This window comes from Vanellus vanellus, assembly GCF_965231255.1.
Source record: "Vanellus vanellus genome assembly, chromosome: 14".
Lineage (NCBI taxonomy): Eukaryota > Metazoa > Chordata > Aves > Charadriiformes > Charadriidae > Vanellus > Vanellus vanellus.
The window spans coordinates 17,185,448-17,213,204 of NC_138919.1; the positions used below are offsets into that span (position 1 = coordinate 17,185,448).

The following is a 27,757-nucleotide window of genomic DNA, read 5'->3' on the forward strand; positions in this document are numbered from 1 at the left end:
AACTGCTCGGGGGGAGAACAGACGGCGACCGCGGGCTGGGAGTGCTTCCCCGGACGCGCCGCAACCGTGGCCGTTGTCAGACTCTTCACGTAAGGTGCCCAGAAGTGGAAATGAAGGAGGTGGTGATATCGTAGACATTCATTAGGGTCCTCTTCAGGCAGATGGTGGGAAGGAATAGTGATCGTATAACGTATGAAACGGTTTCCCTGGTGCTGCCTGATGGCTGTGCTGTGGTGGCGCATAAACACTAACTTCTAGGTCCGAGTAATTTGGGGATTGAATGTACGATGTCTTTTGGCTTTTCTGCTTTCCCAGGGTCTCTGGTATCTTCTGAGTACGATGCTGCTGTTGACACTAAGCGCTTAGAAGGTAGATCTGCATCCGCACCTGGAGATTTTTGGGTGGTCCATTCTCTCGAGCATCCAAGAGGAAAAAATACTGGCCATAGTGCAGAACACACCTATCGGTCAATTCACCAGCGGCTTCCTCCTGAGCCTCCCCTTTCATCCCCCCCACCTCAGCTCCTTGGCTGTTCTGTTCAACTTAATGCTCTTTACTGATGTTACGTGCTTCCAGGGGATCAAAAAGATTTTCGGAGTCCTTTAGATATGTGTGAAATTTGGAAATGATGCCCTTGTACTGATTTATTCAATGATAGCTGGAAAACTTGTTACTGGGCAAGGCTGCTTCTGAAGTATTTGTTTCTTTAGGCAGTCAGATCAAGATAATGTTGAATTCACTGCTTGGAGCAGTTAACTCCAGAATCCAGTAGGTTGCCCCATAGCCATTCCTCTTACTGTTTCAGTTTATCCACAAATCTCTCTTATTCTTGTAAATTCTAAATGAAGAGATGACTCTCCCCATCTGAAAAGATTTCATTGCTGCTTGAAGTCTCCTTGTACTGGCAGGAAAAAAACCAACAATTGAGCTTTGAGCTTGAACTGAGAGACAGATAAGATCACCAGGAGATTTCCTCAGCAAATGCAGAATATATTCTTCTCTAATGGATTCTTAGTGCTGTCTGGCAAGTAATTGAATTGCTTGGGTAGGAAGGAAGAGGGGACTGGGTTGCCTTTTTTGTTGGGTTTTGTGTTTGTTTTTTTAAAGCTCTCAAATCTGTGAGGGTGTGAAGTGAAAGGTGGTTTCTCTCCATGATCCAGGATGTCTGTCAGACATAGGGGAAGCTAATTAAAATGTCACTATATGTACATGAGGGTGATGAGGCAGAAAGGACTGATCACATCCTTGGTTCAAGGGCCTTGTCTGTGTCTTTGCTTCTATCTACTCACTGTGAAATCTGCACGTACATCCCATTCTGGGAGTGGGAATGAGGCCACTGGGTAAATCTGGCTTCTTTCTCTGGGGTAAAGCAGAAAATAAATTAAATCCATTCTTGCTCTGCTGCAGTTACTAAGGCAGTCTCAGTCCAGCTGGGCGACAGCAGGGATGCTCTTTCCTCCCGTCCCATCGTAGTCGACGCTGCTCCGCTCTGTGTTGCCGGACCAAGTGGTAGGAGAGGTTGGCACTGGGGCATCTGTTTCGGTGCACAGCATTGAAGCAAAGCAGTGTCCTTCTCTTTCACATCCTTTTGTTTAAAAGTACGAAGTATGTCCTGGTAAGCCAAGGGAATGACGGAGAGAGATAATAACACACCCTTTGGTGGATTCTTTGGAAACACTCGGATGGCAAAGAGGTGGTCCAAGCCATACAGCCTGCATCATTGTAAAGTACTGAACAACAGCGAAAGGGGGGGTGGGGGGTGGGAAGGGTGATCATCAGGGAAATTGCTATAATGGTAAGATAATTAGAACGCAGAATGATTAACATTAGTCAGTGTGCTGCATTGGCAAGGACTATGCAAGTTGCCATAATAGGCCTCTTCCATATCAAACATGTGGTTTTTCAGCATTCAGTTTAACACTTTCATTTGACTTTAATAGAGTTCACAGCTCTAGTTCTTATGAAACATTGTACGATGCTTTTCCTCTCCTGTGGCTGCTGGAAGGACCTTCTTGTTTTCACTTTTGTGTCTACTGATTACCAAAGGATAAAAGCCACTCTCGCCGTGCAGTCGTTCTGTGTTGTTCTGAATGATAGCCAGACGTGAACTCCTAAGGCATACTCTTTCTGTTGTGCCTGATGAAAATGGACTTCCCTAAAAAAAAACCCTCTCAAGTGTTTCATAAAATGGTTGTCAACTTCTCAAGGAGAAAATACAAGGATTCAGGAGACTCGATACTGACATTCTCTTCTAAAAAAGACTTATTTATAAATGTCTAATGCATCAAAAGCCCCTGCCTGTTTGTCGTCCTTACCCTACTGCTTGGAGAGCCCCCTGCCAGCCCTCCGGTGTGGACCCCTGGTATGTCCCTTTGACCTGGCGAGGCTAAACTGGTGCAAGAAGCTAGATTTAGCACCACATTTAATCACTGGTTTTGTAGCCTGATTGAGTTTAGAGCAAAGCTTTGAATGCTGAATGACTTCAGTGAAACCCTGGTGGTCCCCCATCTCTACCAGTTGTTGCAGACTGGTGAACATTGTTCTCATTGACTACCAGCAACCCCACTCGCTCATTCACCGGGTTGTTTGATGTTTTGTCTCCCTCTGTTTTCTCTGGTTGCTTCTGACTAGGCTTGGGACATCTTTCCAGGACCTGCAGTGGCTTTCCCCTTGCTGTGCTTAGACATTGGTCGGTGGCTGTTGTCTGCCGTCTGCGTTGGGGCACAAGCTGGGCTTTCCCCTGCCTCTGTGGAGATCAGGCACATCCTTCAGTACAGCCCATAATATCTGACGGCGCTCTGTAGCAGAAAATCCCCCGAGCTCAGTAGTGCTTTTTTTTCCCTCTCATGCCTTTACTATGAAAATAAAGCCCATTTTTTCCTTAAAGAGTGAGAGGGCGCAGTGCCCAAATTCCCTCTCTCTGCTCCGGCGCGGAGCGTGCGGAGCCCTCGGGTCGCTGTAAGGAAACGAATTGCGATCACGCAGCTGTGCGGTGAATATGTAAAGAGCGCTTCGCGTGGTTTGTATTTTGTGGATTATTTTCTCTCTCCTTCTGACCCCACCTCAAATGAAATTCCTGCGGTTCATCCGTTCCTCTGGGCTGGGCAATCAGCAGATCGGCTCGAGGGCTGGAAGGAGGCGGTGGTCTGGCATACAAAGCAGTCGCGGCAGGACGGGGGAGCCAGGACTAATGGGGAACAAGGCTGGGAACGGAAGACAGAGACGTATGGCAGAATAAGATTCATTAGGGATCAGATTCAATAACTGTAAAATGATGAGAAGTTTATGATCAAAGGCTTACTTCAAGCATTTTAATGACACAGTCATTTAATCCGGTTAAAGCAGATAGATAAGGAGTTAAGTGAAATCTACAGCAGTCGTCTTTCTGAGCTGTTTATGAACCTGTTACAGGCTGCAGATCACTGTGAAAGGCACAGGATGGATGCCTGCTGGAGTAATTGGGTAGTATTTAATGGGCTACCAGTCTTTACAGGCTGATTTACGTGTAAGGTCGGTAAAACAATGCAAAGGCTTGTGGTTTATCTTAGAAGCGTGTGGGGTTCCTCAGCTATTTTTAAGGTGTATGTTACTAGCAAAAGTCCTGAATGAAGGAAAGGGCAGAATTTAAAACCTTTCTGTGCCAGGATATGTAATTCCCAGTGGGTGTCTCTCCTCTGGAAGTAGCATCCGTACTGGCTGTTGTAGTGACAAGATTCAGATGGGCTCTGACACTCGAACCACCGTGTCATCCACCATAGGAATTACACATCTGAAAAAGAAACCAGTGGGGTCAAGGGGGCACAAAATTTCTTCCGCATCTTTTCCCTCCACTGTTGGACTTGTGCCACCTTCCGTCCCTCTCTTGGTGACTCTCCTCGCTTAGCTGACTTCCTTCCCAGCTTGTCTTGCCCAACGCTTCAGAGCTCTGTTTGGACGGTCAGGCAGCGTGTTGGACGCTTTGCAGCGTGTGCTCATGGACACACTCTCAGTCCCTCCTCCTCTCTGGCTTTCAGCCACATGGCCGCTATTGAAGCCGGTTCCAGCTGGAGCGCTGTGCGGGTCTCTGCAGAACGCACCTTTTTCTATTTCTCAAGTAGTTGTTCTCCCCATCAAAACTCCTCTCCCAACGCACACACTCCTGGGTTTATAGCGTAGCTCACAGCTCCCGCGTCCCACCTGCCCCGGCAGTACCGGAGTACCTGCCTTTCATTAAACACTCGCTCGCTGTACACACGCTTTCCCCGGCTGCGGAGAAGCAAGCAGAGGGGGCTCTTTCTCTACGCACGGCTCGAGGCTTGTTGAGCTGCTGGAAGCAAAGTAGTCGCCGCTGCTGCATTGTCGAAGGCCGTGTTCCAGCCCCGGCTGCGCGTGCTGCGGGCACAGCGGCAGAGCTGGTATCAAGCTGGTAGGGAACCGGGAGATGGCTCGAGGCCATCTTGTTTTCGACTTGCACAGAAAGTTGCTGTCCCGCGGTGGTATTGATTACTTTTAAAATAGGGAAGTGATAAATGGAGATTTCAGGTGGTTCTGGTAGATGTGACTGCAATGGATGGAGGTGTTTAAATCGAGCCTGGAATATCTTCCCTACCTCATGCTGGTGTTCTTGCCCGTCCCGGGAGGGATGCACTGATGTCTCGCAGCAGCGTGGTCCCGTGGAGGGGCCCTCTCAGCTCTCTTCGCTTGTGCTTTGCATAGGAACGAGCTCCATCCTCTTATTCCAGCTTTTTTCCCCTATCCTCGCTCCCTTTCTGCTGCAGTGCACGGGGTGTTTGTCACAGCTGCTCAAAGGGTTGAGAGAGACCGGCGAAGGCTGAGCGGGGCAAATCCCTTGCAGCGTGCCACGGCTGGATCTTAAAATCTACATCGGATGTTAAGCAGCCTTGGGTCTTGTCTGCACATTCCCATTTCCTGAGAGAGAAGGAAAATATTTTCCTTCTTTGAAAATAAGTAACATTTGTCTTTAAAATTTGAGCAGCCATCTCTCTTGTCCCTCACTTCTTCAGCATCCCTGGGTTTTTTTAGCTACTGTTCATTCCCAAGAGCTTAGAGACGGAGCACTTGAGAGCTCACTTGTAGGGAATGATATATATAAAAAGCTGGATTTTAATCTACCTTCTGCCTCCAAGTACCTTGTTCTTTGAGGGTGCCCGTTGCACACTCTATTTTCACGTGACTATTTGAGAGACGTGAGTGATCTGGACCAGCAGCAGCTGCCCTACCGGGGCTGGCAGTGCAGCACAGTGAGCCAGGCACCACCAGAGTAGTTTTCCACTTCCAACCCTCTGTCAGGGACACAGGAGTGGGTTGGTAATCTCCTGAAAGCAAAAATCGGCTCCTTGCTGTGCTGCTCGCCGTGCTGTGGTGGCACCTCAGCAAACCCCATCCCTGACAGAAACACAGATCATAGAATCATAGAATGGTTTAGGTTGGAAAGGACCGTGAAGATCATCGAGTTCCAACCCCCCTGCCATGGGCAGGGACACCTCCCACCAGCCCAGGTTGCCCAAGGCCACGTCCAGCCCGGCCTTGAACACCTCCAGGGATGGGGCCTCAACAGCCTCTCCGGGCAACCTGTCCCAGTGCCGCACCACCCTCAAAGGGAAAAACCTCTTCCTAATGTTCAATCTGAACCTGCCCTCTTCCAGTTTAAAGCCATTCCCCCTCATCCTATCGCTACGTGCCCCAGTAAAAAGTCCTTCCCCAGCTCTCCTGTAGGCCCCTTTAGGGACTGGAAGGCCGCAATAAGATCTCCCCCTGAGCCTTCTCTTCTCCAGGCTGAACAGCCCCAACTCTTTCAGCCTCTCCTCATAGGAGAGGTGCTCCAGCCCTCGGATCATCATAACAGTTGCCATAAGCAAAGAACCCAGGGCTCAGGCTCTCTTGTTCACTTGTTTATAAATATTTGGTCAAGTAAGCTATTTATGAAGAAGTAGAAGGTGCCACGTAGGTGTTCATGAGGTGTAGAGGCAGGAGAGGAAGCTCAGCAGCAGCGAGAGGAAGATGGTGTTGGTAACACCAAAGGGGTTGGGGATGGGGCCGGTTTTATCGACTGGGCCTGGGCCTGGCAGGCAGTAAGGAAGGAGAAGATTCAAATCCCAGCTCTGTTGTGGGGATGACAGGGTGTAAGTGGCTTCTGGGCTGGTAAGCAACCTGGGCTGGTGGGAGGTGTCCCTGCCCAGGGCAGGGTTGGAACTAGATGATTTTTAGGGTCCCTTCTAACCCAAACCATCCTCTGATTCTATAATCTTTGCCGCAGTCGAGCCCTTGGGGCCACCAGCTCCTCCAAGGAGGTGGCATGGGCTGCCCGACCAGGTAACCCAATGTCTGCTGAGCATCTCACCTGGCAGGGCAGTACTCCGTATGTCGCTGGTTCTTTGCCTGGTAGTCCTTCATGTTGAATAGGAGACTATCTCATTTAATAGCTTTTGAGAGAGGCACACACATTTGTGTGTGGTTTAACTTAATATACAGACTGCGGAGCTGCAACAAAGGCACTGATCAGTTCTTACAGTTGAGATAGCATTCAGAAAACAAATTAGGGTTTGCGGTTGGTAAGGATCCAGGCAGAATTCATAAAATCGAATAGTATTCTCAAGTTCAACATGGACGAGCTCATTACTGATCCAGGGAAAGCAGGCATGTATTGAGGAATTAGGGATGTTTGGGAGTTTTTCCTTTTTGTATCGACAGGGAGCCATGTTAACGTTTCAGGGCTTGTTTTAACGTGGATTAGAATTACTAGCACTGGCTAGGAGGTGGTTGGGGGAAAACAAGGTTAAGACTGGTGGGCTGGGTTTATCTGTTACAGAAGAGCAGTCTGTAGCTGACTGCTGGAGCTGGCTTTCGCAGTGTGCCAGCTCATGATGTTCCAGGTGTTTCCCCAGGGCAGAACCATCATTATTTATGTCTGAACCTCTGCTTGATGGACGTAAGAGCCACAATGATGTTATCGTTACCATAACACGTGTGTGTTAGGACAGAAATAACCTGAATTACGTGGGGTAAATTGTGCTTGTTCAAGCTGTTTGCTTCCCTGCGCCACTTCCACTCTGTGGTCCTTCAGGTGCCTTCTTGTTTCCAAAGGCACTCAAAACTAGATGCTGCCTTCAGAGGACGGCTTGGGAAGATGGATGGATGACTGGCAGCAGGATGGTAGGTGGGAACATGAGAAATAGTTTGTTAAAGCTCTGGCTTTAATGAAGACAAACGTGTGCAGAATGGTTATTTTACAAAGATTGTGTTTACGGGTGGTCATGTATGTAGATGTGTTCGTGTAGAGATGTGTTCGTGTTTTGTGACTTCTTTTCTTGAGCTTTCACATCTCAATCCATGTTTGTTTCTGTCTTCACCATCTCCCAGAAAAGCAGAAGTCCTTAAAATAACTTTACTCCCTTTACATCAGGACAGAGACTCTCTGATTTAAAGCCTAAGGACCGTGAAAGATGGCAGGTGACAAACCTGCTTCCATTCTCTGATTTTTTTGCACCCTAATCACCAAATAACCCTTGTAGTTTTCCAATGAGTTGGATTACCTCTGTATGGATCAGCATGCGCGTGTTCAAGTTGTTGTTACGACTGTGAAAAAGACATTTCCTTTAGGGAAAAAAAAAGCACAATCTCAGTGGCTGTATCTTAAGTGTCATTCTGCTTTTCCATCACCTGAGGATTTGAGCAGCTCTGCCACTCTGAAATATTAAAATGAACATAGATTTGAAAGTATTTTTCTATTTAGAGGCATTGATTCTAATATAATTTCTCTACAAATTAAAACTCTCCTTGAAAAAGATTAAACTGTCAGTGATAACATCTAGGTTCTTGTTATGTCTAAGAGGAATAAATGCTGAAGTTACAGAATTGTCTGGAGGCTTAGAAAGTAAGAGGGGGAATTAATGATATGAGAGCGAACGGATGAAAGTATTGGATAACACTGTTTTTGAATTGGAGGAAGTGGAATGAGTTGAGTTAAGAGGTTTATGGCCAAAAAGAATGCCCATTTAGTCTGATCTGCTATATAACACAAAAAATACAGTTTTACTTAGAGAAATCTCTACCTAATCACTAGTGGTTGCTCGACAGCCTCTTTTTAATAAGATATCAAATATTGATTTAAAGATACTAAGCAATAGACAATGTATTGGTTTCCCTGGTCGGCCATCCCTATTAAAAATATATATTATTTCCAGTTCGCTGACTTCACCATGAGCTATTGGGTTCTCTCTACGCTTTTGTTTGCTAGATTAAAGAACCGTCTAGTGTCAGATTTCCACCGAAGACCCTGATCAAATTGCTTCAACCTTCTCCGTAGTATATGAAATAGTTTGATTTCCATTCATTTCTCATTGTAAGATGTGTTTTTCAGACCATGAATCATTCATGGGAATCTTCTCACAACTTTCCTTAATTTTCAACAACCCTCTTACGCATGCACCTCACCTGGATGCATTATCCCTGTAGTGGTCTCATCAATGCTGCATTCAGAGACAATATTGTTTCTCTAGTCCTACTTGTAGGTACGGAACGATTCTTGCTGTTCCTTTTTTCTTTCTTTTTTTTCTCCCCGCAGCATTAAATTGGAGGTAACCCTTAGTTATTAACCATGGCCAAAAGCCCTCCTCGCAGACAACGTCTTCCAGAAGGTGCCTGCTGTGTTGTATACCCGCGACGATGTTCTGCGCTTCGGGATGTCTCGTGATGCATTTGAATTCACGAGGAACGATTGTACCCGGCACAATCAGATTTCTAAGCTATCTTTGTGGGCTTTGTTGTTTGCTACAATTCCGCCTTTGTGTTATCTGCATATTTTAGTAAGGTTTTCTTATTTCCTTATGTATCTTAGAGAATGTGCGCTGCATACGATTGGCCGCAGAAGCAATTCGTATTGGTAGTAACTGGGAAATGCCACTGTTAGTTCATCAGCTTTTGGGCCATTTAAAAACTGCTGTAGTCTGATGTTGCATCATGCTAGCTTTAAAAGAAAATGCGATTCTGATACCTAGGCAAATATTTTACAGAATTCCTATTCTGTTATGTCAACACAGTTATCTTAATTAACTCGACTTGAAATCTCTTCAAGTCTATTCAACAAGACCTGTTTTCCATGAAATTGTGTTACTTGCTTTTTCTGATCTTTTCTTCTAATGGAGTTATGTATCAGTCCTGTCTTGCGAGTTAAGGGGATTCAGTTTGCTGCATTCTGGAAGCTTCATGAAAAGTGAACAAGGCGGCAGATAACTTGATCTGTAGGAGGCTCGCTGGTTAATCTCATTTTTCGGTCTTCACAGTCTATTCAGCAGCCAGTGCTGTCTCATTCCGACTGCAGTAAATGCAAAATGTGCCGATCGATACTGCCAATGGGTGATTAGTAATTTGCAAACTTCAGTAAGTGAATTCATCCGCTTCAAGGTTTTAAGTTGGAGAAGAAAGTAGAGAAGGAGTGATTGAGTGGGCTGAAATAACGGAAACGGATATTTCCTCTCAAGTGAAATGTAAGCATTGTTGAGCTCTGTTAAGCAAGACGCTGGCAGAGATTTGTACTCCTTCCACAGCGATTACAGAAAATAATATTTTTTTTTCTGAAATCACTAACATCAAATGTGTTTTTCCCTTATCACCTCTCTTGATCTTTTTTTTTCCCGCTGTTGACCTGCTGGAGGATAAAAATGTATAAATTTATGCAAGTAAGATTTTTATCGTTATTCTCGAGGCCACTTTTTGCTGGTTCAGAGAGATGAATTCTGAGGTGCTCATCTTCTATTCAGTATCAGTTTCAGGCAGAAACTCCCCGGTTTCTGTCAGTACATCCCAGATGCATCAGAGAGTATTTGGGGGTTCTGCCTGGGAAAGCAACTCTAAGTAAATGCCTTCAGCTCCCCCGGAGAACCTGTGTACCGCTGAAGTTTGCAGCTGAAGTAGCAGAAAATTTAAGGTATTAAAACTGCAATAAAAACAGAACAGTAACTGAAATATAAAAAGTGACCAGGTAATTGCTACAAAAGCCTAACGAAGGAAAAATGCATTCTTCCATAGCAAACATGATCGGAGCCCTGAAAGTCGGTGTGACTGTGTGCCGAAAGATGCCGTCTGAAAATCTGTAGTTGGCGGAGTACGCCACGGCTGTCTGTCGGCTGCGCTCAAAGAAAGTTGAAAAGACGCCTTCTCAGTTGCGGCTAGTCTGTGTTCCTGAGTTACACGCATGCTGTCTAATTAAAACTTAATGGCAAAGAAGTAACTACCGCGGCGCAGGAGCGTGTTGCGATAGCTGTTGTGTAAGGCTGAGCCGGCCTCCGCTCGGTGGTCGGTTACACCGAGGCTGCAGAACTGGTTTCCCACTGTGAGAGACACTAGAAAACTGGAATTTCTCCTCGTTCACAATTTTCTTTCATAAAAATGTTGTGATTCATGTTGACGATGAGGAAAGTGATGATAAAAACCAAAGCCTGAATTTTATACAGCAGGAAGTAGTGTGTTTTGAACGAGGTTTTGTAGGGTCTTAACAGTTTATAGGGTGACCTGGCAGTCATAATTCTGGGAAAACTCGGCAGTAAAATCTGAAATCATTGCCCCTTCACATCTCCGTGCAAAATGTGCTTGTCACTCTCCAGTCCATTAGCATGGTGAAGTAAAACTGCTGAAATAAAATCAAACAGGAAACAGGACAGTTGTATTTCAGACCATTAAGTTGTGCGCTGATTTCCAGACAGTTTTGTGTCTTCCAAATATATTTCAGGATAGATTCAAATTGGTTTTGGCTCAACTTTGTAGCAGTCTAAGCTTGAATAAAGGGGATGTGTTGTTGGAGATGAATTGATATAAGGCAGGTTTAGCATGTTGACAGAGTCGTTTTGCTAACGGGCCGGTGATCCCAGTGTGACGTTCCGACGTGTTTTCCCATATCTTTGGTTCAAATCGTATTTAAGAAAAAATGGATGAATAGTAGCTCAAGCTTTGCAGGCAACCGAGAAGTATTTTCCCCCAGTGGAAACCAAGAAGGTGTATGTAAGCAGATGGTTGTGCTGATCTAAGTCCCCCACGGGGACAACCTCACACAGCACACGGGCTACGGCATGGGGGATGTAGCTTATGTCACCTACAGAGGTGCAGCATAAATCGAAAAACCTGCTCTCGTGCCAAAAATGTTTTTCTCTGTGCCATGGGAGTGGAAGGGTTTAAACTCAAACTTTTCTCCGTAGACGAGGCTCGGGTGGATCCCTTGTGCCATCCCACGGTGTGGATGCCTGCTCCTCCTCTCCCCTCTGCTCTCTCTTTCCCTGCTACCCTACAGCTTCAAATTCCCCGTCTCAGCCCAGGAATTTATCCCCTATAGAGACTTTCTGGGTCTCATCAGTACAATGGGTAAAGCAAACCCAAGTTACCAGCTCTTACTTTCTCAGGCCATACGTAACTAGTGAGGGGTATTGATTTCGGTTTGATGTGATGTAGTTTATAAATATGCATGAGGATTTAGGGTTATTTAACTGTGCTTTTTAATTCTCCTTGCATTGCTGACTCTTCCAGTCGAGGGTTCCTTTGTATGCACAGCAAGCTGCTCCGTGACAGCCCTCTTCTCACTGCCTGGGACCTCTCTAACGTTTGTTAATCCCAAGTCTGTAGAAACTTTTAATATTCAAGGAATAAAAGGACACAAAGCAATGCCCTTCTGCACGGGGAACAAGGGAGCAGAGTCAGGTCCCAGGTTTCCTTACCTGGGACCAAAAGGCGATCATCACCGAGCAGGGAGGAGAAAGGAGATGGATGAGACCTTTTCCATGTTCCTGAAGAAGGGGAAAAGAGCTCTTTTCATCAGGGATCCTCCAACTTGCTTAAATAGAGTAAGTAACCTGATCAAGTGGTGAAAAGGGAGGGAAAATCAAACATTTGCCTATTTGCCCTGAGGAACTGGAAGCGAATGTACCCTCTGAATCGATATTTGGATGTTTTAGATACTCAGGTCTCTCACTTGAAAAAGAGCAGAGCAAACAAAAGAGGGTTCTGCATATTCAACACATCTCAGCGAAACTGCAGTGACTCTTTCTGGTGAATAATGTAGGCAGCTACATGGAAATTTGAGAAAGGTATGTACACGTGTATAGGTTTTTCTGAGATGTTGGAAGCTCCCTACTTGCGCTCTCACTTTTCATTCTACCAAATTATCCATTACTAGAGAAATTTCCACCCGGTACCTGGATGGATGTTGAGGTGGTACTGGGGGAGATGAGCTCTCCCCACGGGCAACCTGTGTCAAGAGACTGAGAAGAGAAGCACTGGAACAACAACAACAAAAAAATTGGCAGTTCTTCTCTCGCTCTTCTTCCCCTCAGGGCGTTGCGGGGACATGTTTTGTTTTCCTCATTTTCTTCTTCTGCTTGGCCAAAGCCAGAGGAGTGTGGGAGGCAATAACCTCTCGCAGTGAGAGGCTGCGGTGGAGCTTGTTTAACCTGGAGCACGTTTGCTATAAAACCCACTCAGACACTGCCCGGCGGCTCGAGGAGACTGTCAGCAATGAGTCCTCCAAACCATTTGCGTCTGTCATAGCTTCTATATGATGTGAAAGGCAACTTGACTTGCTCTTTAAGCGGAACGGCTTCCAGCTGGAGGCAGGGAATGTGTTAACCATGGCAGGTTAGCTCGGCGGTGCGGCCGGGACCGAGGGGATGTGTTCATTCCCTGAAAGGCAGTGGAGCTATTGGGGGTTTGCTTTGTACCCCGCTAGGGCAGAGTTATACATGCAAGGACATAGAATGGTACTTTTATGTGCATTAAATTACAGGATCAAAACGTCTTGGTGTACTTGAAGCCATTAGGAAGTCTCAGCGTTGCTGTTAATGGTGTCGTGGTTGACCTGGGCAACGAGCCTGTGCAATGTGTTTGCTGTATAAATACATGGCGTGATTGACAGCTCTTCTTGTCCCTTAGTTTTCAGGCTTGTATATGCTCAGCTCAGTTTTGATGCGTCCTGCCATCACATCAGATCACAAAGGCAGTGGCTTTTTACATAGTTTTTAATTATTCATGTTTCTTTTTATATAAGATACTATCTAAAAAAAAAAAAAATACCCCTAGAGGTTTTGCTCTTTGCTAATTAGATATATTAACTGGAAAATCTTATTACGTTGCAGTTTTGCTTTCCTTTATAAAAAGTCTTGGAAGAGGGACCTTTGGTATTGTACTTCGCTCTGACTCTTCCCTGCCTGTTTGAACTCCGAGGGTCCCGGGTCCACTCTGCTTTTCTCCTCTGGGATCTCCCCTTGAAGTCACCTCTCAGTTCATTCCAGAGTAGAGCTCTACATGGAAACACAGAATTATGGAGACATGAAAGTGAGGTTTATAGAGCATTGTTGGGAGGGAGAGCTTTGAGGGGTTGAATATCGGGATTGGAGTAAATGCTACAAAAGAACTCACTTCAAGTATCTTCTGTCTTTCTGGTCTGTTTGTACAGTGTCCGTATGTGCATGTTGCACGCAGAAGAAGAAAACAGAGGAGCAAAGTAGTAGTTAATTTTTTTAAAAAACTATGTGTACTTCTCTTGAAAAGCTGGGTTTGCTCTGACACTTCTCATCAGTATTGTTAACCAAAGGTGACTTCATTTGTGTGGGAAAGTTGAGGAAATGTTTTTTGAAATTCAGATCTGTGAGACCCAGCATTTCTCACCATGACGTTAAGTCCTGTCTCTGAAAAAGAATGTTTATAACTCAAACTATAAGCTCTTTGGAGCTGTTTTCAGAACCTACGTGCTTTCTATTTTCAGTGGCTTTCTCAGAGGTTTTTGAACCGTAACAGGTCTCCTCTGCACGCTACCAGAATGGAAATAATAGCAACTTTTTATGGACTTTGTTCTCTGGAAAGACAGGGATCCTTGCCTTGAAAAACCTAGTGTAGAAACCCTGGCATTCAAATCTCTGGGTGGTAACAAACCGTCCTAGAACAGACTGTGATTTTCTTCCATTTCAGTAAATGGACAAGCAGCATTTGAAAAGGACAGTGAACATTTAAATGCATTTTTTTTTTTCTTCTAGCTTACCCCAACACCATGCCATTCCATGTCTTGCTGTCCTGACTCTTAACCTTCTTGTCACGTTTGTTTGCATCCCAGACCTCATCTAAATGCCTCGCTCAATGCAAATTATAGTCTTGCCATCCTCCAGGGGATAATGCCGTTGAAAGTGGGTACAGAGAAAAGATCTCCTTTGTAAAACTCTACCTGAAGGGCTTCGGCACCTCTGGTGAGGCATTTTATATTATTACTCATATTGCAGCAGTGCCCAAAAGGTGTTACATGTTGTACCAGAAGATATGGTCTGGTGTTAGAGCGGCGTGATTAGGGTGATTAGAGCTTTTTGTCTGCGATACATCCGAGCTCTGACGGCCTCTCTGCCTCATTGCTAATTTGCTGTAGATGCTGCGGTAAAAGAGGGCCGTAGGGAGGAATATCAATGAGTACGTGTAGCGTGCAGATCAGCTCAGGACGGAAAAGAAAAAGCCCTGTAGAAGTTCTTGTGGGAGGAGCAGCTGGTCCAGGGGTTGGATGGTGGCATTCCTGCTGGAGCGGGGAAGGTAGCGTGGGATTACTCCTGTCCCTGCGTGGGAGGGTGAGGATCTGAGATCTGATGCGCTGGTGGGAACTACGGAGGAGTTACTGGGGGTGAAGAGGCATAACTCAGAGTAACACAGGTTACCTTCACCTCTGCTGTGCTGGAAATGGCGAACGTGGGAGTTCAGGAGGCCGTAGGAGAAGGGTTGCCTGAATCAAGGTGTATGGGCAAGAGGGCACATCACTGGGGCAAAGAGAAAGATCTTCCTGTTTGGGGGAAGAAGTAGCAGGAGTTGGACTAAGAACTGGCTAAGAGAAGGATGAAGAGATTGCCTGAGTGAATTTCTGCTGCCAGGTTTTAGGGTTGCGCGTGCTGCAGATGTACACACAAAGATGATGGAGAGAGAAATGTGGGAAAGCAGGTAGGGAACCAGCATGGGAGCCGGTGGGACCAAGCGAGCCCTTGCCCAACATCCAGCTCCTTCTGGGGTTTTTTGTCCTCCAACCGTTTCTGATTTCGCGTGTGCGCATACTGGCAAGGCTGGGAGGAGCAGGTGGTGGTTGTTGCTTACTTGTTAGTTTGCTTTGTCTCATCTTTGCAATCCATTTTTGTTAATACAGCTCCCGTTCCCGGGGCTTTAAAGATCCCTTCGTGTGGTTACCTTCTGCGGCAGAGGGGGCGGGGGGCTGGTGCGCTGGGGACAGAGGGAATTCTTTGGGATGCGGTTTACTTTGGGTTTTACTCTAATCACTTTAACAAGCCTGAGCAAAGAAACAAAAAGAACAAAACCAAGAAACAGAATTTCCATTAAAATGGCATTTCCTGAGGTAGGCTTAAGCTTTCCAAGACTGCCTCGTACTGGGTGCAGAAATGCCTCCTATATCCTTTTGTAGGAGAGAGTTGAGTAACTGAAATTATTAAAAAAAAAAAAAATAGATTAAAAGCTGCTAAAGTAAAAATAAAATAAAGATAGACCAGGAGAAGCTGCTCATCCATATAGGCAGGCTGACTCTAGTTAATAAGCTACTGCAACAAGAGCTATAAATGGGGACTTTGTGTGCGCCTTTTGGGTGATAAATTCCAATTTTCCCTTCCCACTGTTTATTTATTTTCCATCTTTGACTAAAATTTCCAAGGGGTATTGACGCAGGACAAACAGCAGACAGTTCTTGACATAAGTGCTATAACATTAACTATAAGCTGAAGATAAATACATTCAAAAAGGACTTCTAATGATTTGTGACTTCTCTGCTTTCATAATTCAGTAAAAGCAACGGGCTGTTTATTAGCTGTGTGCAAAGCCTGTGTGCCTGTGCTTACTCACAAATACCACGTTTTTGGAAAAGCGAAACAGTTAATTCCCGAAACCTGAAACCCTGGGAGAGGAGTGCTGCTGAGGAGTTCAGCTTCTGCTGAAGCTTCAACTGCGTAGAGGATCGGCGGTCAGGAGGCGGCACTGAATCCCAAGAATAAACTTGCAGGTCCCCAAAAGCAGCGTTGGCCCTTCTAGCAGCGCGAAGCATCAGAAATGAGGATTTTGCAAGAATTCAGTAGCTGAGCCTGACACAGCAAGAGACCGGCCAGAGGCCTTGGGGAACGCTTGGTCACAGAACGAAGACAGGAGACGGTCACGGGTGGGACAGAGTAAGCAGCAAAACGTGGTAGATCTGGACACTGGGGTTTATTTTAGAACCAATGAAATCAGACGTTTTGCCCCATTTTGGTTTTTCACACAGTTGTTTGCTCGCTCCCCCACCTCGGCGCTGCCTTCTCTGGGGCGCGACATCCCTTCCCGCAGGGAGACGGCTGCCGGTGCGGGAAGGCTGGGCAGAACATCCTGTCTGCTGGCGGTCACCGGTCACAGTCCTTACTGGCCAAGGTCCCTGGGCGTCCCCTGGCCTTCATCCCTGGGCATCTCTCTGATCTCCAGGGCCTTCCTCCACTTCCAGCATCTTTCCTTCAGCCAGGATCAGCTCCACCTTCTTTGCAGGCCCTCTTCTTTCTGGGACCACTTCTCTTTTTGAGAATTCCCCTTTTCGGTACCACCTTTGTTTCTGGAACACCAGGCCCCTGGTTTTCCCCGTCTAAATAGTCTAAATCATGGATCTGCTTCTGATCGACCTCCTAAGTGGCGATTCTGTCTCATGTCTCTCTATCTTTGAAGGATTCAGGATGTGCCACTTCTGTTTTAGTCCAGGTCTTACCAAAGTTTGCAACCAGGCTGTGCTTGCAGTCAGCAAGTAGCATCTTCTGCTCGAGAGCTCCAAAGTTCAGTTTTGGACATTCACCGCATGCAGATACCCACTTATCTGCCATGTGTTAGTGTTCCCAATTTAAGCTACTTTTTGCCTAGAAGAGGTAGCAAATGGAAGCCGGAGCATTCCCTGGCCAGTTGGATGCTTTTCAAACACTCCCCTTCCACCACCCCTCCAACTGATGCTTTATGTTTTATATCTGTATTTAAGAAACTTTCCCATCTGTCTCCCACAGATAGATGCAGTTTGTATTTCGGCTGTTCTTCCAAGGTAACTACTGACCCATTATTTCTTTAAAGCTGATACAATCTACTAAGCTCCTTAGATTGCTTCTATTTAAGTTCCCTGGTATTGAATAACATGTCCCAGTCCGGAAACCTTGGAGATTTTTCTCTTAAGAAGTCAGGATGGAAACCAATCCCTTAGCTAAGAAAGCAGCAGTGTGTATTGCTTGTATTTGGGTGGCACTCACTGTGTGCGAGAGTCGCACAAAGAAGAAATGGTCCTTTCCTTGAAGAGTTTCCAATCGTCAGCCTTTTCTCAGCAGGGGCAAGCGCAATCTGTTGCATTGCGAGCGAGGAGCGATTAAACTCAGCTGTCCATATGCTCCGCCAGAATTTATTGTGCTGCTCAGAAATCACAGTCTTTTAAGGCTGATAGACATTGAGACTATGAAAAAATAAGGCACTTAAGCGCGTGTCAGCCTCTTCTATGGGTTTTGACTTCTTTGCTTTCAAATGCGTTCAACAGGAGGAGCCTATGAGGATGTGAAGCCGGTTGAAAATCCTTGACAGCGCTTGCTGACATTGGATCCTGACAGTCATTGCCTCCTTGGGACGTATGAACGTCTTTAATTTCATTAGTGATGTTAGATAAACGTATTCACAACAGTTCGGTCTATTCCCTTTGCTACCAATTCTACCTTCTGATTAGAAAGATGTGGGGTAGATGAATAGATCTTAAATGCAGTTGTTAAGCGCTGAATGTTTCATCAAATGTAAAGTAGTCCACATGGTTTTAAGTACTTTATTCTCACCTGTGGGCCTGTGAAAGTGAGTCGAGTAGAGAGAAAAGCTTTTATAGCTCTTGGAGAAAGACATCCCTGAATTGGGACTGTGCAGTTTTCAAAGAACCAGGAGGAGAGATGCCAGAATAAGTTCAGCCCTTTTCAAGATGCTGTCACTGGCAGCTTTCATTGTTCTTCTAAACAACTCCTCTTCTAAAGGAAAAGTTTCTGGTTTTCAGAGATTAAAGCAATCCTGTCTTCATTCATTGCTCCGTCACTTGACTGATTCTTCCCTAATGGGGAGATTACTTAGGAAGTTTTTCAGCTATAATTTCAACATGTAGACCAACGCAGTGACTGTTTGCCGATAATATAATTTTAAAAAATGGCACGTAGCATCAGCACAATTATCTCCTCGGGGTGTTTTTTTTTCAAGCTGGGAGATGGCAGTGGGAGGGAGGGCGGCAGCGTCTGACTTGAGCCTGTGCCTCTGTTCTAGATGGCAAATTGGCCCTGTTGCAAATTCTCTTTTCCATAGTCTTCTGTCGGAAAGTTTATTGATAGCCAGCGTCTGACTAAGTAGTTCTGCCATGTCCCAGTGTGTGCTTGGAACATATTGCATTAAGACAATATTTGCGTGTTGCATCTGCGGTGGCTGTGACGAATAATGACTGTGCGATCGGGAGAGAAGTGGTGGGATGGATCTTCTCGGTGGTTGATGTGAGCTCCCCTCGTGCGTACCCCAGGGCATGTGTCTGGAAGGCTGAGGATAATGCATCAAAACAACTTTATTTCACAAATTGTAGAACATATTAACATGTGGAGTCAACAAATCATCTCCGTAAAATGTCCGGTGCCCTTCTGAGAGCACAAAAATGGTTTTGCTGCCTTAAGCACCAAATCAGCTAGTTAGCAAGATGCTTTCCAGGAATGAATAATTCACTGCACTACTAAGTGTCAACCAGACTTGGTTGCAATCAATCAAGATATTTATTGCTTCCTCCTAAATTGAAGCTCTGTGTACATTTTTCTGACAAATCTGAGTTACTGGCTCAATGTTATTCCTTGAAAGAAGAATCAATGAACGCCAGCAGTTCTCTCTAGTTCAACTTATTTACTCTTCAGCATCTCTACTATTTCAAATTTTTAAAGTATTGGGAAAAATAGGGGTAAAGAGGCGGTGCTGCTGGGAAGCTAACAGTAATGTATCACCTTCGGTCTCCGAGACACTGGCCATGGTGTGCTGTAATTTAAAATCATCATTAAAATGATCTACCAAGTTGCCTACTGAATGAACAAGGGACAGGGTGGCTTCCCAACAAAGGGACTGCCTGTAGGTCATATATGGATTGCATCCTCCAAGCATCTCCTATTTCTATATAAAGGCACCGTGAGCTTAAGTAGGTTTGGTCACATTCAGGCCAAGTTTCCAAACCTGAAGCACACTTCTCATGCTTCTTGGAGAAACCAGGGATACGTTGCCGTTTGTTGCAAGATGCTTTGTAACTCGGTTAAGCGATACCTCCTCGCCTGTGTTGGTTCAGCCCGGGAGCAGCATCTGGAGCCGCTCCTGGGCAGTTGTTTGGGACTCCCAACTCCCATTCAAAGAGCGTGGCCATCTCTTCTGTACCACACCTTTCAAATGCCACTGTTTGGTCTTCCTCATCAGTGGCCCTAGATTAGAAACAATTTTCTAAATGGACAAATCTGGTTTAGGTTTTCTCTCCCGCGATTTTCCAGGCTTCTGTTGCAGAACTGGAAGGACAAAATGCTGGTCAGTGAGACTGATTTATTGTGAGGGGAAGAGCAGCTGATGGAGGAAAAAGAGCAATTTACAATTTCCAGAGCTAAAGGGATTCCTGGAGGAGGTTGTTTGCTTTCTTCACTCCCTGGTTTCTTACCAGCATTAGGGTTTCATCTCCTTCAAATGCTGGTGAGATTTTAATGCTGTTTCACTGTCTCTTATATTTAGCAGTTTCCAGCCATGACTCTTCCTGGAGCCAAGAAAAGTCACTCCCAACTTTCAGAACTGTGAAAAAACCACTCCAAATGATTGAAGTTGCGATCCCGTTTTGGCTGTCTGGTATTACATACCCATGTGTCTCATCCCTTTCCTTAGGAGCTGGCTCTGGTCTGCACCGGTTCCATGGAAAGCTTCCTGCGTTTATTTGAAAATCCATAGGATGTCAGTAAATTTCCCGGAGATTTAAGTAACGCTCGGCTTGGTGCGGCCGCGTAAGGCAGCAGGACGGTGTGGCAGGGAGGAGGGTCGCCTCTGAAGACGTGATTTCTTTCCATTTCTGCCACGGTGCTGCTCGAGGGGCCGCGAACTGGAGGCTGCGTCTTTCCGTGCCTCTGCTCCCCTCACTGACCGCATCTTCAGGCTTTGGTGTCTGATTTGGGGGCTTTAGGTGGTACTTTCTTGCGGGGTTTGTACAGGACCTAGCACGCCGATCCCTGTCTCGCTTGGTTTCTTTAGGCATTACTATAATATAAACCAGCAGCGCTAATATTTTAGCTGTAGGGAGAAACGTGCTGATTTGATGTGTGCTGCATAGAATAAAGAGAAAGCTACTGCCCCTAGCCCAAAAATGAGAAGCATAGCAAATATGTTAGCGATCTCCCAGAAATGTTAAACGAGATGGATTCTGCCACAGCCTTTGTATCACAGGGGCTTCTCGAGAGCGTCGCCTGTCTCAGCGTAGTGTCAGACTGACGTGCTCAGGAGCGCTGGCGAGACCCGAAAAAAAGGCTGGGTGTGAGTGCTGAGCTTTAGAGCATGATTTTTCAAGGGGGCATGTTCTAAAAGGAGAGGATATATGGGCTGAAAGAGCTATAAGAGCCAAAGCACTGCAGCTTCATGGCGGGGCTTTATGGAAAGGCCGGAGAGATGTTTTAAAAGAATAAATAACCTGCAAAATAAACAAACTAGCGCAGCATGGGTTTGCGTGGCTTTCCTCCTCACCGAGATCCTCCTGCCGTCTCCTGCCTTTGCGTGAGCATCTGCAGCGATGGCGCAGGGCGAAGGCGCAGGCGATCTCTGCGCTGGGTGCTGGAGCCAGCGCGGTGGCGGCAGCCGGGGCGAGGAGGCGTGACGTCTGCCTGACCTCGGTGCTGCAGCCGGCGACGGGGCCAGAGCCGCCCTTCACGGCTTGTCAGAAATACCGTGGTACCGGGCTGCACAGGGAGAAGCGGGTTCCGCAGCTCTGATCTTAAGAGCATCCTTTTGCCAGCCAGCGTAAACCCCATTGCAAACTTTGGGGTTGAATCTCTCCCCTTGAAAGGCGAACACGAGAGGGAGGAGTGCCCCGACCTGCCTGGAAGAGTCCTGAAATGCAAATAGCACGAGGAGTTAGATAGCTGCCTGCGGAAACAGGTTTGTAAATGCTAGTGTGTTGCTGGGGAGAATATCTGAGAAGCCGGTGTTACAGCTGTCTTCATGCTCCCGCTGTTCAACATGGAACCATAGAATGGTTTGGGTTGGAGGGGACCTTAAAGACCACCTAGTTCCAACCCCTCTGCCCTGGGCAGGCACATCTTTCTCTAGACCAGGTTGCTCCCAGCCCCGTCCAACCGGGCCTTGAACACCTCCAGGGATGGGGCAGCCACAGCTCCTCGGGGCACCCTGCGCCAGGGGCTCACCGCCCCCACAGGAAAGAATTTCTTCCTAGTATTTAATCTAAATCTCCCCTCTTTCAGTGTAAAACTGTCCCCCTCATCCTATGGCTCCCCTCCCTGATCAGGGGTCCCTCCCCAGCTCTCCTGGAGCCCTTTTAGGGACTGGAAGGGGCTCTAAAGTCTCCCTGGAGCCTTCTCTTCTCCAGACTGAACAACCCCAACGTCTCCGAGCTGCTGCACGGGGTCCCAGTCCTTCAGTTCTCCCCTAAATTTCTCGTGGCCAAGGCTGTTAGTGGGATTATTTCTTCTCTTGGTCCTGCTGGCCTGTCTGTCAGGCCCAGGCTGTTTATCCCACCCCCTCGGTGGAAATGGGGTCACGAAGCCCCGTTGCTGTGGGGCTGCAGGACAGTGCTGCCCCCCCAGATGCTCCTGTAGGTCTGAGCACCACGAGGCTTGGGAAGCATGAGGACACGCGTCACCTGCCCAGTATGTGGCCGAGGGCTGGAAGACCGTGTACTCTGACTGCGGGGAATGCAGACAGCTAGGAAATGCACCCAAGGTTTCCATGCTTGAGTTCCCCCAGTTCTCTGGAGTGAGCTCCTGGGACCAAGGCAGCCCTTTGGGGTTCCCGTGTCTCCTGTGTTAGGGGGTTCTTCCCACCCCCTTTGCCTGGGACGTACAAGGGCAGATATGATCTCTATTTGTTTTTAACTTACACTTACACTGTAAAATATAGCGACCGTCTCTTCTACCCAGATGGGCAGATGTGGTTAAACTGGTTTCTTATGAGGAGCACTTCATTGGTTTCTCAGAGTAGTTATGAGGAACAACCATACCCCCTTTTTTTTTTTTCCCCTCTGGGAAACACAGCAGTGAGAGCATCTGCTGGTTTCCAGGTACACTGATGCTTTCCATGCCAGTCGCACTGGAATTCGAGGTTTCCAGTTGTGCAGTTTTAAATATATTTTTGGTGGTAGATGCAAGAAGGCATCAACCTTGTATTCTTGACTGATAGTGCTTCTGGACTTTGCTCTACTTCTTCTCCCAGCTCTAAATTGCGCTTCCCCTTTGCCTACGTAAGTGCCGGCGTCCTGCCAGCCTCAACGTCGGCCGCTTCTCCGCCGCGGTGGGGCCCATCTGCCTGGCACGGCCCTGGGAGCCGGCTGGCAGAGGGACAGCCAGCCGTGGGGACCGCAGCCCCCGCACCTCCCTGCTCCCAGACCCCGACACCGCTCACGGGCACCTGCGTCTCTGCGGGTGAGCACGCCTCTTCCAGCTGCCTTCTGCCCAGGTAACATCTCGAACGTGAGGTTTTAAAGAAGAATTGCAGTCTGGTTCCCGCAAGAGGGCATTGGAACTGTTGTGAGATGTAGCAAACATCGCACGTGAACTTAAAAAAGTGCCCAGCTGGCTCTTACCCATGGTCTGACCAGCCCAGAAGAGCGTCTCTGACCGCAGTGATGGAAGATGCTCTGTTGGGAGAGCCCACAAACGTGGCCACGCTCCCCAGCACTCTCCCAGCCGCCCGAGATGCTGGAGGATGCGCCATGCCCTCCCCCGCCAGGGTCCAGTTACAGAACTGTTGTCCGTGAATTTGTCAAACCCATTTTTGAACCAGCGCTGCGCCTCTGCCGGGCTCCGGAGTGGCGAGTTTCGGCAGAGGTGCTTTTTGTTATGTGGATGGAGTATTTTCAATAAAAGATGTTTGGGAATGGGATCTTCTGGGGTCTCTTACCAGCAATGACCAGCAATTCAGGATGAGGTTGCTTGGTCTCTGCTCTGGTTTGCATGAAAAAAAACCCACATAAAGTTCTAGCACGTCTTTAATGAAATGAAATGATAAAATTGGGATAATACCTACCTCATGCTGCTCTTGAGGGTTAATTAATGTTTACAAAATCACTTTAGGTCCTGAGATTTAATTGAAGGAAAAATATTACCATATAAAACGCCTTTTTATGCAGGCGCTGCGATAGGGTTTCAGCTGGGCAGAGTGCCGTGGAAGGCAGCATTAGCACATGCTTTACTACTTTTATGGTCGTGAGGCTTCCTGTAGTTTATATGAAAATTGTCTCTCTGAAATCACAAATGTAACATCAGTGTTTTCCTCTCACTTTGAAAGAATATTAATTTGCTATCTCAGGACTTGACTGACTATTTAAACTGCTATAAATACAACTCACCTCTGAGGAAAAAAGTATAAAATGAAATATCTGTTAACTTGCTTGGGACGAGCTGGTACAACTTGCTAATGACTCCACCATTGGAGTCGTATGGACATTGCTGGCTCGTGCGAGTAATAAATTAGGCTAGTACTGGGTGTCCTGCTGTAGCGTAAGGGGGTATCTGTGTGTTCATTATAATCTCCTGCTATCAAGAGATTTAAAATACGGCTATAAAATTTCATTTCTGGAGTTAAATTTAACTGTGGAGGTGTCAGCCAGGGAGCGAGCTCTGTTGAGTGGGGTTTTGGGTTTGGGTTGGTTTTTTTTTTTTTGAAAGAGAGAGTAGTAAGAGAAGGAGAAGCAATACTGGGTTTGGCTGACTTCAACTGCTGGAATAAAACTTTATGACTGCATAAGTGTCCCTTTCTCTGCTGTAATATTTTTTGTCTTTGCACAAAGAGCAGCACAGGTTGGGTGGACTTGGAGGTTGGATCGGTTACTCAGTCTGCTTCTGTTGTTTCTGCCCCGCAGGGTGACTATGACCCCAGCAGAACCAAAGTTCTTCATTTCAGCATGAACCCGGTGAGCTTGGCCAAGCAGCAGCGCAAGGAGGAGCAGCAGCAGCTCCAGGAGGAGTGCGAAAGGCTGCGGGAGCTGGTGAGGGTGCTCGAAGGAGGCGGCTCCGTCCCTGGGAATCTGGAAGGAGTTGGGAGTTTTCAGTCACAGGAGATTGCAGGTAGGCTGCTGGTTTCTAGTCGTGAAGATGCACTTATTCATCCGTACTGCCAGAGGAACCGAGTGCCAAAGCAGATGGAGACATTGCAGACAGCATGCTTGATGGAACGGTGACGAGGCAAATGAAAAAAGCCAGCTTGATGGAGGAGAGAGTGAATGTGTGGTGGCAATCCTGTGGCAGTTTGGTACGGAGGGTAGGTGGCAAGGATAAATAATAATAATAATCCATATCATTTGCTCATGATAAATGAAATACCAATACAACAGCCTTTATAGGCTGGTGCTGCCGATGGAGTCAAAGGAAATATTGCCTTCCTTTCAGGGCTGGTTTAGCCCTTGAGGTAGTACAGACAGCAGGAAATAACTTTCATAGCTGCAGGGAAGCAAGTGGTTGAAATCTTTTCAGACCTGGCTTAAAACAAATTAATATTGTTTATCAGTGTATATGTGCCCCATTAATCACAGCTACATTCAATATTCCATGAAAATAGAGTACATCTTTCACCGAGCTAAATACATTTCACAGAATCTGTGGCTCTCCCCCAGTACAGTCTGTCTTCCCTTCGCATACCCGAACGAGACTTTTTAGTACAGTAACCCCAAAGCCAACACCTCCAGACATGCTCTCAGACTCTCTAAATCAAGGTAAAGATATCAATGAAACGTGACCCATCACCTGCAACGCTGCGAGGGGCCCGGGCAGAGTCGAGTCATGCTGCAGAGCCCGAGAGCTCTTACTGCTGTAACTCCCGCGTGTACCTTGCCCTCAAAACGGTTTTGTTAGAGAAGAGAAAAATAAGAGAGAGCTGAAGGTCCGTGCGGACCTCACCTGTTGTGTTCCAGCAGCACGTACGTGGTCAGTGTCCGGCAGTCAGGATCCTCCCTCGGATGAGGCTGAGAGGGCAGAGCTTTCCTCAAAGGCCGTGTGTGCTGGAGGCTTGAGACCCACAGTGTCACAGCATCCCAGACTGGTGAGGGTGGGAAGGGCCCTCTGGAGCTCCCCCAGTGCCACCCCCCGCCAGAGCAGGGGCACCTCCAGCAGTGGCACAGGACACGTCCAGGCGGGTTTGGAATGGCTCCAGAGGGGGAGACTCCCCCCCTCTCTGGGCAGCTGTGCCAGTGCTCTGCCGCCCGCACAGGAGAGAAGTCCCTCCTCGGGTTGAGATGGAAGAGCCCTGGTTTAAAGAAAGTAAACAGAAGAAAATATCTTTCACTGTTACGACACCAAAATTCCCTGAAAGTAGCTTGCTTGTTTTCCCATTGCGCAAACAATAATACTTTATTACTGCTGAGAACGTGTTTGTTCCGGCATCTCATAGTGGATTATGGTCCTATATAGCCTTAAAAATATGACGGTGAGAAGTGTAGATGGGGCGGTTTATAAAGTGGAGAGCTGGCTGGATGGCAGAGGTACAGTGACAGCTTGTCACTGTTGTTAGCGGATGCTCTAACAAACGCGTAAGCGTTCAGCGCTTCCTGAGGGGTTAAGGAATGCTGCCTTTGCCCTCGGAGCTTCCCGCCTGAGACCCCGGTGAGGCTCCAGCGGTTCTTGGGGAGAGCTCTCGCACTGCAATTTGAATTGGAAATGCACTGGGGTTTAAGTTCCAGCAGATGCTGCTGCCCAGTGCCCTCGCCTGTCGTTACGCCCCCCAGTAGCCCGGCACATCTACCGCTGCAGACCCGCGCGGCTGCCGCTGGCCCCGGAGCCCCCGGGGAGAGTGCGGTGTGGGGGCAGAGAGGATGCAGAGGTGAGGGCAGCTCCGTGGCTCTGCCGCTGATGAATGAACCTCTGGGGTATCATCTCCAGTAATTAGACCATTTCTTCTGGGGGGAATGCGTTTCTCACGTATGCCTCCTGTGATTTGTTATTCATAATTATTATTCTGCTGCCTTTCACGCAGTTGCTTTTAGCTGTTTGTGAGGCGCTTCTGTGCTGGGATGTCACCAGGTTTGTCTTTAGCTTATAAGGGATGCATTTTTAAAGCTGTTTTCTCTTCTGCCTTTGATTCTGACAGGAAAACAAACCGCTCACTGGGTTTCAGGGTGTTTCCAGCCTCTCGTATATGCGATGCTTTTTTTTTTTCCTTTTGCCCCAGTCCCGTGCTGCATCATTCTGACTTCTGGTCGACTCAAATGGGAGAGAGCAGCAGCTGCAGAGGCTAGCAGGGTGGGAAATACTTCAGCGCCATTTATCACAGTCGCAGGAGGACCCTTTGCATTCTCAGAGTGCCTGTCAGGGCATATGGAAGTGGTTCGTGTAAACAAAATGGGAAAAGGGGCTGTAAGTGAAGGGTGGAGGAGCCCTGCGGATGACTGTCTTTGAGGCCAAGGCATGTGTGTAGTAAGCCAGGTTGTACGGAAAGATCTTGGGTTTATTCTTGTATTTTATGTACTTGTGCGCATCACTGTCGTGCACGAGGAATGTTGCCAGAAATAGTCCTAAACCCTCCTTTCCGCTGCCGGAGCGTTCAGCGATGCGGTCTGATGATGAAGCCCGCGTACGTCGGGGTGTGCGGGAGATGCTGCGGGTGTTGGGGCACCGACGGCGAGGTTAGCAGGCGCGTCTGAGCTGGCTTTAAATTAGCCAGATGAATGCCAGGTTTGGCCTTTTGGCTGGGGCCGGGCAGAGCTCCCGGCGGGTTTGGGGACAGGTCCTCAAGCACGCTGTGCAAGCTGCTTCCATTTTGGGATCGAGTCCGCAGGGCGGATGCAACGGCTGTTCCCGGTGTGGTTTAACAACACGGATTCGTGTGGCCGGAAAACTTACACTGTCTCTCTCCGGATAAGAAATGGAAGATCCAGCTTTCGCTGTTTTCTTAGGATCTCGACAGCTCTGCCCACAGGAACGGCTGCCATATGCCTTCCACTTCACCGTATTTTCGAGGTGCGAAATGGGGAGCGTGTGGCAGAAACTCCCTCGGCTCTGTTTGCCACTGTGCCGTTCGCTGCCTTCGGAGGGAGGTTTATTGTGCATCATAAGGGAGCGGGTTTCAGTGAGGTTTGTGGAACTGTTTCTGTACAAAAATACCAAGAATGAGAATTTTCCCTGCACCCCTTCCTGCCAGCTGCGATACCCATATGTCTGTTTATCCATCTCCCTCTCGTGACACGTGCCAGAGCATTCAGTTCGCTGAGCTTTCGAGGTGGGAGGTCCCTCGTGTCAGTGTTGAACGGGATGAAGGGAGACCGAAGGCAGAGCAGGAGAAGTGTGGGTAAAAGCTGGGGAGACCACAAAGGTCGTATGTAAGTTTGCCTTTTGCATTCTGACAGACAGAGGTAAATGTAAGATTTTCTCATCCTGTTTTGCCATGTACCCCGAATGGCTTATTGGCAGAGGTGAGGGATTTGGGTGGCCCTTAGCCAGTCAGCTTTGCTGCGTTCAGCAAGCTTATGTGATCTGCGACAATTATGCTTAAGGTTCAAAGAATCATAATTATACCGACCAAAAAG

The 27,757-nt window shown here is 47.3% G+C and overlaps 1 protein-coding gene across 1 annotated transcript in view; it reads left to right on the top strand.

Moving 5' to 3' along the window:
- MAD1L1 (mitotic arrest deficient 1 like 1) overlaps positions 1 to 27,757 on the top strand; it is a gene marked incomplete at its 5' end in the record, with an annotated part of 391,507 nt that overhangs the window by 233,464 nt on the left and 130,286 nt on the right. The window contains one exon of the mRNA XM_082490494.1: positions 24,104 to 24,308. Coding sequence (XP_082346620.1) covers positions 24,104 to 24,308 — 205 coding nt within the window. The remainder of the gene's footprint in view (positions 1 to 24,103; positions 24,309 to 27,757) is intronic.